Here is an 11,949-nt window from a genome sequence, read left to right as displayed (position 1 = left end):
GTATCAGTGTGTATCTATAGCTCTGAACACTATAATAATATACAAATAATCTTAAGAAATAAAGCTAAATTTATTCTGTGTAAAAGCTTCTCATTTTTGCCACATAAAGTGCAGCTCACTTTGTCCAGATTTGGAGTTTTAAAGGTCATAAAAAAGATTGGACAAACCAGAGGGGGGAACACTGAAATGAAATTAAATTTGTGTAAAAATACTCTTGGCTCACTTTAATGGAAAATGTATACATATTCTTTTCAAATTTTTCCTAAAAAAATTGACATTGTTCCTTGAATCTTTTTTTTTTAAGCTGATGACTATATTGTCTATATAGAATAGCTGAATAGACTTTTTAAAGCCTATCAAATCATATAAATCAGTTTTGTCTGCTGCATTGTCATTTTGTATTTTAAGTTTGTGCATGTGATGGTATAGTGTGTTGTAATAAACCTGTGATCAGTGGTCATGTGTTACAAAATACAAAAACTGCAAGCTAACTTAAGTATCCACAGCTGTACTGGGCCTGGTTGAATATAGCCAAACTAAAAACATTGTAACTCCATTGTAGCAGTGAAGAGTTTCCATTTTCCTTTCCTCAGAAAATGTCCAGTTGCAAAACATTTACATTACTACCTTGTCATACAGGCTGAAATTTCTAACATAAGAGTCGAAGGCCACATCAGGAAGTCATGCAGAGTATTTGTTTTTCCTCATGTTAAGTTCTTAGTTGTGGCACAACCAGTCCATCAACATGTGAACCTGAAACAGCAACAACAGCAAACAGCAACAACAGAAACATGTCATCTTGTCCCGGTCTACAACAGAAAGCTGACAAACAAGTTTTGGTCATTTCCTAAACCACTGAAACTGAATTTATACCCACCACTCAAAATGACCTCAGACCAAGAATATCCTACATAAGTCTTGTTTATGCATCACTTGATTCCTTGATTTTGGTTTAAACCAAAACAGTCTGATTTGTGCAGCTACATTCCTCTACAAAGGGGCTGTCCCTGAGTCCCTCCCTCTGGGCAGCCTGTTCAACTATTAAAAGGTGGAGAACAAAGCTACTCTTATCCTTTTGAGATGTGCACTGTTAAAATAAGAACAGCAAGGACCCACATTCAGCCTATATTTGCCTTCATACTAAAGACAAGAACAGGCATTTGCAGTTACCTAAACTGAGGGAATCAACCCACATATGAATGAATCCCCTCTGATGGGAGTTATAGGAGGCACATGACACCACTGGCATAAAAAAAACAGCCTGTTTGATAACTGTATTGTTGTCTCTGGAACTGGTGACTTCTGGTCAAACACTAATGTCAATTTAAAGTTCCCTTCCAGCAGTGTCTGATTCCCAACCAACTCATCTTTTGACTCAACATTGTATTGATTTAAGAGTTTGCCATGAAAAAAATTCATTTTGTGGAGTTAAAAATATATTAGATGTATTAGATTTAAATTTCCAACTCCCTTCGTACTCTGCAAAACTCTCCATGGTGTCTCATGTTGGCATTAAACAGACAGCAACAGACTGCTCCACATTACTCTTTTCCTTCCAATGTGCTCCAGACACTGTGTTTACCCAGAAAAACAACAGGCATGGCCAGAAAATACCGACGGTTTGCAGCCAACTGGTGGCATGAGTTGCAAAGAAAAAAATACCTGTTCACATTTATGGTGTCTAGGATAAACGACTAAGATAATAACACACTAAGTAACTAACTCCTAAGTTTACTGAATAACCAAGCCGTTGACTCACATTTGTGACCACAGCAGAAAAAGGTCTACTATGGAAAAACATTAATAACTTTTTCTGTAACACTTTGCATCGGTCAGCCAAATAAGAGCTTTGGCAGCATGTCACTATAAATGAAGAGTGTAAGTGGTTGCTGCCTACTTAGTAGAGAAACATATGATTCTGGGTCTCAATCAACATCCAAAGTATATGACTTAATCTTTCTGAACATTTTTTGTATTATGGAAGGAAGATTACCATGGAGAGAACCCGTGCATTCATGGAAGAACATGCAAACCCCTGCCGAAATTCCAACCAGAAAATGCTGTTTGCCATCCATTCATTCTCTGCTGCTTATCAGGGTCGGGTCACGGGGGCAGCAGCCTAAGCAGGGAAGCCCAGACTTCCCTCTCTCCAGCCACATTTGCCAACCTGCGCCAGGCCAGCCAAGAGATATAATCCTCCAGCGTGTCCTGGGTCTTCCCAGGGGTCTCCCCCCGGAGGGACATGCCTGGAACACCTCACCAGGGAGGCGTCCAGGAGGCATCCTGACCAGATGCCAGAGCCACCTCAACTAGCTCCTCTTGATGCTGAGGAGCAGTGGCTCTAATCTGAGCCCCTCCCAGATGACCGAGCTTCTCACCCTATCTCTAAGGGAGAGCCCGGCCACCCTTCGAAGGAAACTCATTTCAGCCGCCTGTATACGAGATCTCGTTCTTTCGGTCATGACCCACACCTCATGACCATAGGTGAGGGTAGAAACATAGATCGACTGGTAAATCGAGAGCTTTGCCTTGTGGCTCAGCTCCTTCAACACCATGACAGACCAGCGCAGAGTCTGGATTACTGCAGACGCTGCACAGATCCGCCTGTCGATCTCACGCTGAATTTCATGCTCCATCTCACATCTCACTGCTGCTGTTTGGTCTGCTTCAAATGGACCATGGTCTGCTTCCAGAAATAGTACAGTTCATCTGACACAATATGAACACCATCTGCATCTGGTGTGGACCAAAGAAGTCCACTTATAAGTCAGAGGATTCAGTTCACTTGTACTATCCAGTGACCAAAATGAAGATGATGCTGCCAACCACAATAAAGCATCAATAAAAAGTAGGAAAAAGTGATGCAGAATGTTATTTGGGTAGGAAGAATGTCCTGCACACCATGATATAATTAGGAACCCTACTATGAGGAAATGTTAACAACCACATACCTGTACAGCCACTACTTGTCTTACCAACACCTAATTTGTGATGAGATAGACATGGAAAATCCTGACAGAATCAAAGTTATTCTGTTTAAAAATGACTGAGACGACTCTGTTTATGTACACTTTCAGTGTTATTTCCAAACGTGATCTGTGACTAAGGAGATATTTCTTTCAAACTCATGAATGTGGTTTTCACATTTACATAACTGTCAGATCATACATGACTGTGCGTGTGGGCTCATAATAATAAGTTTTACATGTAGACTTCATTAAAGTTGCAGAAACACTGCAAAGATGCACCAGAGCACATCTGCAAGTTTAACTATTTAAATTCAGTATATTACTATGGCTCTGAAAGAGACCTCCACAGCTGCATTGTTTCATAAACTACTGTGATCACCAGTCTGGTCCCAGATTGGGAGGGTTAAAGTATTGTATGAACAGCAATGAATAATCCTATTTTCAGTAAAACTATTGCACACTCCTCATTTGGGTCCAGATGTGAGTCATGGGTCACTATCACTTTCAATAACACATTTTTAAGACTGCGGACATTGTACTCTATAAGGTAATTTAGATGTCCATATGAACAAAATGGTTGAATAGAAGCAACTCCTACAGAATTAACCTCAAACCTGCCCTTGGCAGCCTTCATCAGTCACACTGAACTATTTTCTATATGACTTTTGTTTAATCATGTACAAGTTACTGCTTTATTAATATTTTAGGATGTAGGTAAATACCAGGTGCTCCAACAGAGTTTTTTCCCTCTGATTATTAGCGGATTGAGATTTCTTCATATGAAGACATGTGGTCATTTAAATTCTTTATATATACTTCTTACTCTTTGTACATACTTCTTTATACATACATTCATCTTTGTTTGACCTGAGCATAAACTGCCAATGCAAAATAGGTCTATACTGTTTGTTTCATTGGTTGTATTTTAACACAAAACACAAAAATAACAAGTTAATATATTTTCCATCTTACTACATGATTTGGAAAGAAATACAAAAAAAAGTAAAAGAAAAAAATGCAATGATTCATGTGCTTAAGAAATAAAAGTAATAATAGGATTTTAAAATAAAAAAAAAACAAAATTAACTGATTTGCAAACTCATTACTGGTGACACCACATCAGTTTCCCTCCACTTCTCCAGCAGCGCCCCCTCGCGGTTGTTAGCGCCTGCGATCACGTGTCAGCCACTGGGATTCGCTGAAGTAGTAAAAGACTTTGACAAGACCGAGGTACTTCAGAAGAGCTGATAAAACACAAGGAGAAAACGCAGCTGGTTCTTCCTGGAGTTTTCTGCAGAGAAAAGATGGAATCTGTCGCCCAGGTAACAGCGCCGACACGAAGAGGCTTGACTATTCATGGCGAATATCAGTGCAGGGTTTTGTCCAAATATCTGTATCCCACGTTCTTCGTAGAGTTTTAAAAACTTTTTTTCTTGGTGTTTTTTCCCCCCTCTTTTTTTCATTAGAAAGTCCTGGCCTCTGGCTTCACTCTCGATTTGGGACCCTTGAATGAGCCCTTGGCGTTTATACGATTGCTGGAGTGGGTAAGTTTTGCAGAATGTTTTTTTTCTCGTTACCATATGGTCCATAGCATTGTCTATCGGTGTGTATTGTGTGATTAATATGGGATGCCCAACCCTGTCAAAAGAAATACTTTTCAAAGTGATTTTTTTTTTTAATCTTGTGACTTTCTCCACGCCTCGAGCAGCTAAGAAAGTTGTCGACTGAGCCGAAAACTGTCTCAAATCTGGAATGCAGCTGCACAGTAATGGGGCTTATAAGTCATGTCCGTGTAAATAAAGGCCAAATTGTGACTCAACAGAAAGCTAATGTGTGTTAGCATACCGTTCTCCGTGAAAGTTTAGATATGCACTCGACGACATTTCTACCCAAACCGTATTACTTCTAGTTAAATCTTCCAGTTTCAAAGGGTAAAATATTCAATAGACGATATCACACAGCCTGCGCCGTTTACACGTATTTACGCTAAATTTACTTACCGTGACACTGAATCTATCAATTGGTGAAACAAAAGCAATTATTGTGACCATGTTCTCATTTATTGGGCAATTTATTAATTTTCGGTATGCATATTTAAAACGTACGATATTGCTCAGTTGTAAGGTGCATAAAACCACATGCAAATAAACGCCAACTAATATCACACAACCAAACAATTTTTTGAATAGTTTGAGTTGGTCCTGAAACTTTTTCTTTCTGTCAAATATATCAGTATTTTCATCTGGTCCCATTTACACTGTTTTTGTTAAAACACAACATGGCGTGCTTCTTAGTTTTATAAGGATATTTATTATGACTCTGTAAAGACTTTTTAAGTGTAATTCTTTTTATTTGCTTGTAAATCCACTACTGAACTTTGACAGATTTTCTAACCCAAGCTCTTGTGTTGTTTCCATTTGCATGCTCATGTTTGTTTGTTTTTTACCCAGTGTGAGATAACACGCACAAGTTAGCAGTTTTTCTCATTTATTTCTGAAAATCGAAACTGAGAACTTTGCTTGACTCTGCACAACACACAGCGATGATATCCGGTGAATGCTAGACAAAATATAGAAGGAAGTGTGTGCATGTGTGTGACAGTTTCATCAGACTCTTGAACGTCCTCATTTGCCAACAGTGTTTTCTCTTATCTGTCTCTGTGGTGTCAGTTGTTCTCCATATTTGCCTTTGCCACAACTGGAGGATACAGCGGCTCAGCCAGCATCAATGTCCAGTGCCGAGGAAGTATCTTGCAAGCCCATGCAGACTTTAATTATCCTTTCAGGTGTGTTCATCAGCAAGCTTGAATACTCACTTCTTTATATGTAACAATGAGATTACTGGAAGGTGTTGTCTCTCTTTGCACTCAGGTTAATGCAGCATCCCTATAATGTTACAGACTGCACAGTCAACCAAACCTCAACCTTCTACCTGACTGGTGACCATTCCTCCTCAGCAGAGTTTTATGTCTGTATCGGGGTGTTGGCTTTCCTCTACAGCACTGCCACGCTAGTCCTCTATTTGGGCTACCAGCACCTGTACAGAGAATCTAGTCGTGGTCCTGTTGTGGTATGTTTGCCTGGATTCCTCATTTGTTTCAATGAAGTGAATGTGGTCAGCTAGCTCCTTCTACACATAGTATAAAGATTAATCAAAATGACACTTGATTTAAAGCTAATTTCAAGCAGAAATGTTTTTCTGTGCTTGGAGTGACTGAATCAGGTGTGATTTTCTATCTGGAATTTACACTGGTACTATGTATCATTTGCACTTTTTTGTTTAATTTTTCAATCCAATGCCCACTGCTGGCTCTAAAGAAGTTCAGTCCATGTTGAAATCCAACTTGAGGTCAGAGACAGTACATGTAACAGAGTTGTGTGAATGCAGCAGTGGGGAAGGGTGTGTTTGCCAGCAACTGGGGGAGATATTGCATTATGTGGTCTCAGATTATTTTAAGATCCACAAAGTTATGGAGCTGAAGTCTTTTAAATTATCAAGTCCCTTTGATAATGGAGATAAAAATGTTTTTGCTTTGCCACAAGTTAGCTGTGTATGGAAACATGATGAATTGTGGCATAAACATTAGGAATCTGTTGCTTACTAAAAACAGGAAAGCTCCTCAGGGTTATTGTCTGACAAATTATGCATGAACATGTTTATATTTAGGGGTTATTTATACTGACATCCTTCAATGTCATTTAAACAAGTCAAAAATAGTAAAGTATGTGTGCAAATTATGAGTTTAGTTTTTGAGGATAATTTGTAATAAGGAGTGCAGAGTCTGATTGGTGTGTGAAATTTTCTCTAGCACAACCCCACAGATTATAAGTGGGGCTCAGGTCTGGACTCTGTGTATATGTATCAAAATGATGTCTCATACTTTCTTCATCACCTTTTTATAATCTGAGCCCTATAATTCCTGTATTTTTCATATTACAGTACACTATTAATGTCAGGAAAGAAAAAATCCAAAGAAACCATTGTGGCCCTTCATTATTTAGATAAACAGCTGAACTAAGTTACTGAACCTAAAACTGACCAGTTTATAGTCATGATGGATGCTACACTTTATCCACTGCCCTTCCTCCTCTGATGCACCAGTCATTAGTTTTATCTGCACACCTTAGATCACGCAGGCTTTTTCCAAAGTCCAGTCTTAATGCTCCCAAGCAAATTAAAACTTCTTTTTAAAGATGAACCTCATTAAATATGAGTTTTCATTAGGCTACACAGCTATTTACTCCCAGTGACAAAGTTTTCCCGACAGTTTTATTTAATCAACTCATTCCTGTAATTCCTTGATGTTGATGGTGATGATGAAGTAACTGGTCTTATGGACACGTTCCTAACTAGCCATACAGACATATTTTTATTTATTGTCACCAGCAGGAGTCAAAAGTGTTTTGTTTTTGTTTTGTTTTTTTGAAAAAATATATAAACTGATAAGGTTTTTTTTTAAATTTTGCTGCTCTGTAAGGACCTGTTGGTGACTGCAGCCTTGACTTTCCTGTGGCTGGTATCATCCTCTGCATGGGCTAAAGGCTTGACGGATGTGAAAGGGGCTACCAGTCCTTCGACAATTGTCACTTTACTCGACGTTTGCAAGAAAGTCAATTGCACCCCTGGAGCTACGCCTCATATGGGCAGATTAAATGCCTCTGTGGTAAATTACATACTACCTTTTCTTATTTAACGGTGGACTTGTGTATACATTTGAACGGTCACAAATTTAACTCATGACTTTTTTTTTTTTTGGCAGATATTTGGTTTCCTTAACCTCATCCTGTGGGGAGGCAACTGCTGGTTTATTTTCAAAGAAACACCGTTCCATAAATCTGCCAACCAGCCTGCCAATGTGGAGGGGGGAGTTACACCATCATAACTGCACAGCTCCATATTTACAAGATCTAACATGTATTATTAAATTAGTGATTTTGGTAATGACTGTAAAAGAAAAAAAAGATATTATATGTTAGAATTTCAAAAACAGACTTTTTTTTTCATTTTATCTATCATGTATTATCTCCAATTCATTTCACAAGGTACTTACACTTTAAGACAGAACTGAATAGTTTTTCAGTAATAATAAACAAAAGTTGTTTGGACAAAATTAATATTAGAAATTGAAGCTGTCCAAATCATTCTCGATGCCTTGTTTATTTATTTATTTTTATTTAATGGAAGGATATGAGATTTCATCTTTCAGGTGTGCCCCAAAGACACAAATCCAAAAATAACTAAATATGATTTGTTTGATGAATTTGCAGGCATGCACATAATAAAGTGCCATTCTTTTTTCTACTGATGAAGTTCTATATGTATGCACAATGCAGCATCCCTGCCATTAGCAGGCTCTAGAAAAACTCAGGTCTGTTACATGAATGAATTACAAGAGACCTAATTCATATCAAATACTGGAATTACTTTAAAACAGTGGTAAAGACTAATTTTAGCATATATTTCAAGTATACAATATTCAACTGCCAAAGTGAGATTATTGGGTTGAAAACAATCTGATTTTGTGTTCAGTCTCATTTCATTGTAACAGTTGTAGTTTGGAATAAGATGATTATTTTGAAATTTTTGCATTTCAATTAAGAGCAGGTTAACTTTTCTAAGGAGAATTTGAAAATGTTTTCCGTTTAAGTTTGTTTTTTATTTTTATCTTTAATTATTCTTAAGAAAATACTGCATCAAAGCTTTACAGTACTTCAGTATTCCTCCTGCGTATTGTATAATTTTAGGTGGTTGTTGGATACAGTTGAACTTTTTTCTCCCTTTTCTTAAGAAAAAAAAAAAGCAAAGAAATAGATTTCTGTTGCTCCTTACTCTGCATTTGTCACAGCATGCTTTTGCCTGGCTTCTACCTCCTCTTTGTAACCTACAAGGGAAAATATTCAACCTGGACAAGTGTCATTGAGCTTCTTTTTTTCTTTAGAAGAGCATCCCTGTGTTTGCTGCTTTCTACTATTGTTCTGATTTCCCTCTGTGTACATCCTTGTTTTGTGCAGTTTTTCTTCTAATCCACTGCTGTTGGATGACTCTGGATTTTCTGTTACAATCCAAAAACGCTGTGCATATTAAAAATAAAGCTACTGTTGTTTGTCTAATTTTATTAGCCTTTTTTGTCCCTAACCTCCATAAAGTTTTGGTCTATTTTACAAATGGAATTGTTGAAAATCGATCAAATATATTGAAAAAAACAAAAAACAAAACTTCAATATCTGAATTAAAAAAAAAAAAAAAAGATAATTGAACACTTGATCAAACCATTTATATCGTGACACCAGGGATGGGGGTGGGGAGCAAACCCCGTGACGCGATTAAGGTGCGCGCGAGCTGGCGAACGTGAACGCGCAAAAGCAGCAATGGCCGCTTTGGATCGACGAAATCTTAATCTTGACGATTTTGTCGGATTAAATTGGAGTTGCTGGGTAGACAGGCTGAATATGTTGCCGTCTGACGGTGAGTCGCACCCCGCAGCTCCAGACCAGGTTTCTGTCATGTTGTAGCATCAGTGTCCTCCTGTGGTTTACTTTGTTGTTGTACGTACACTGAGCGGCATCACGCGCGACCCAAACAAAGAACCCGCTGGGTCCTAATGCGGGGTGGTTCTTATAATACATACCAACACAACAACAAATTTAAGCCATTTATTTTAATATTTTTCACATAGGAGCCTAGCGAAATAAATAATTCATACAGATATATACAGTTTAGTTTTTTACTTTTACAAACATTGGTAATGAAAGTTCATACAGGTCCGTCCAGCTAATACAAAGGCTGATCACCACTTCCCTTCAACTTGATATTTAACCATGAAACAAGTAGTTGTAGGACAAATTTAAAAAATTTCTGTTGTACAAAAATGGCTTTACATTAGATGTGTAAACCCTCTTTGCTCCCTCTAAGATCTGGTCTGATACGACACATTTAGCAGGTTTTTAGGAAAGCTGTTCTAATAATTTAATAAACCTATTTTGGAGATGGAGGCAGCATGAACGTGTCATCGCATTTCAGATTGTTTTCACTTGACCTGCAGCAGGATGCAGCTCTGAAGATGGGAAGCACGGGATGCACAGTTCTGACTCCATGACCCTGGGGAAAGAAGGTGAGGCCTGGCTTATTAAACTCATAAACTCTGTCTACATCCCGGAACACTTACTGCTGATTTCACCCTTTTGTGTTCTTCCTCACAGATATGGATATATTTGGCCACTGCCCAGCACATGATAACTTTTATTTGGTGGTGTGTAGCCACTGTGGACAGGTGGTGAAACCTCAAGCCTTTGAGAGGCACTGTGAAAGGTGGCATAGTGCTCTCATAAGGTTATGTGGTCAGTCTTATACCCCGGCATCTCAACAGCTGCCTTCCCCTGACCAGCCTCCTTTAAATATACCCCCATGTGTGAAAAAGCAAAAAATGAACAAGGGCAGTGCTCTGTCCTCAGCAATGTTACCTGCCAACTGGTACTGCCCTGATAATGTCCACAAGGAGACAGTAAGGTACTGTTTATTATTGTAAGATGTCCATCTTAATAAATTGGTGTTTGAAAGAACTTTTGATTGAGAGCTGTAGGTGGACGAGCATCATTTTCATTGAAAAGGAGGGTAAATTAAGTAAATACATCACAGTTATTGCAGAATCTTACTGATGCAGCTTGGTAAATATGAAATAATACATGAACAAAAAGATTAGCAAAATGTTGCACCAGTGTTTGTTCCTTTAATGGTGTTTACTGTTGCAAAAGTTTTGTTACATACCAGTTTGCTGACTAGCACGAAGCTGGTTTTCAACTCTTAACTACTTCTGCAGTTTATCTTCAGTGAAATTACTAGAGGAAAACTCTCCTCAGGTAAGACTCACAACATCTTTCACACTTTATCCCAGGGTTTCTCCTTGGCACTCAGGACCCCTGCTTCCTGGCGAGCCTTCCTCATCCACTTCTCTTTCAAAGATCTCTTCGCAAAAGTCGACACCTGAGGAGTCTAACGTTCCTCAGCAAGGAATGAGAACCTACAGCCGAATTAACAAAAGCCTCAACAGTAAGCCTGATCATTCATTCAGTCATTCATTCATATGCTGTTTTTCAGCACTGTAGTGTCTGTAGTTTTACCCTATATAATTTATTTACAATAAAATCTAATCTTGAGGTACTTTATATAGTATAGCAGTGGAGAGAAAATATCTACAAACTCACTAGTATGTTAGCATGGGTAGAATAAATGATGTACAGGACTATATGTAATGACTTAACTAATGTCTTTTTTTCCACATAGAAAAGGACTATGAGCTAAACAAACACTGCAGGGCTCTGGGTTCAGAAAGGAAGAAACTGTGCAACCAGGAGCTTACAGGCAATGTGAAATTTATTGCTGAGGTATTTTATCCAACATTATTACCAGTATCTTAGATGTTGTTCATCAATAAATATTTTATTTCTTGTCTTTGGGTTTAAACCTAATCTTGTTTCATCACATTGCAGGTTTTAGAATATCCTTAGAACAAACAAAAAATCCTCCTTTTTTGGACTTGTACTATTCTTTCTCACTGAATGATTTCATCACCAGCACCAGAATGCATCGGGGAAGCCTAACACCGTCGGTCAGTTGGTAGTGGAGCAGAAAAAAGAGTCAGAGGGTCGAGATGGGGAGCGACATCCAGATAGTTTTGATGCAACTACGACAACTCGGGGCAGTAAATACTTCATTCTGAGGTATGAAACATTCCTCCTGGAAATGTAGCAGTTCTTCAAAGTGCAATTTGAGATAAAATCTAAATGTAAATGACAGGTATGAAACAGAATACTAAATATGCAATCCTGTATAATGATGCATTTAGTAGAATGCAGCTTTTTAAAAAAAAAATTTCTTTCTTTACCACAATTTATGCCTGGTTTTTTTTTTTTTTTTAACAAAATGAGATAGAAGACTGTGAAATTAATAAAGAATCATTGATTTGATCTTTCAGAATATTTAA

At 38.1% G+C, this 11,949-nt stretch overlaps 2 protein-coding genes across 2 annotated transcripts in view; both read left to right on the top strand.

Moving 5' to 3' along the window:
• The first annotated feature begins 4,167 nt into the window (after positions 1-4,167).
• On the top strand, positions 4,168-9,079 carry sypl2b (synaptophysin-like 2b). The gene is made up of 6 exons (XM_079239768.1): positions 4,168-4,291; positions 4,436-4,513; positions 5,639-5,754; positions 5,840-6,038; positions 7,447-7,632; positions 7,729-9,079. Exons 1-6 carry the CDS (start codon positions 4,274-4,276, stop codon positions 7,849-7,851), a joined length of 720 nt encoding a protein of 239 aa, XP_079095894.1. The 5' UTR covers positions 4,168-4,273; the 3' UTR covers positions 7,852-9,079.
• A 964-nt stretch (positions 9,080-10,043) lies between these two features.
• atxn7l2b (ataxin 7-like 2b) overlaps positions 10,044-11,949 on the top strand; it is a gene marked incomplete at both ends in the record, with an annotated part of 3,938 nt that continues 2,032 nt past the window's right edge. Inside the window, 5 exons of the mRNA XM_079238489.1 lie at positions 10,044-10,080; positions 10,169-10,475; positions 10,861-11,015; positions 11,250-11,350; positions 11,541-11,686. Of these exons, the coding sequence (XP_079094615.1) occupies positions 10,044-10,080; positions 10,169-10,475; positions 10,861-11,015; positions 11,250-11,350; positions 11,541-11,686 (746 nt within the window). The remainder of the gene's footprint in view (positions 10,081-10,168; positions 10,476-10,860; positions 11,016-11,249; positions 11,351-11,540; positions 11,687-11,949) is intronic.

This window comes from Telmatherina bonti (assembly GCF_933228915.1).
Source record: "Telmatherina bonti genome assembly, chromosome: 4".
Classification (NCBI taxonomy): domain Eukaryota; kingdom Metazoa; phylum Chordata; class Actinopteri; order Atheriniformes; family Telmatherinidae; genus Telmatherina; species Telmatherina bonti.
This window is presented reverse-complemented; position numbering and strand designations above follow the sequence as displayed.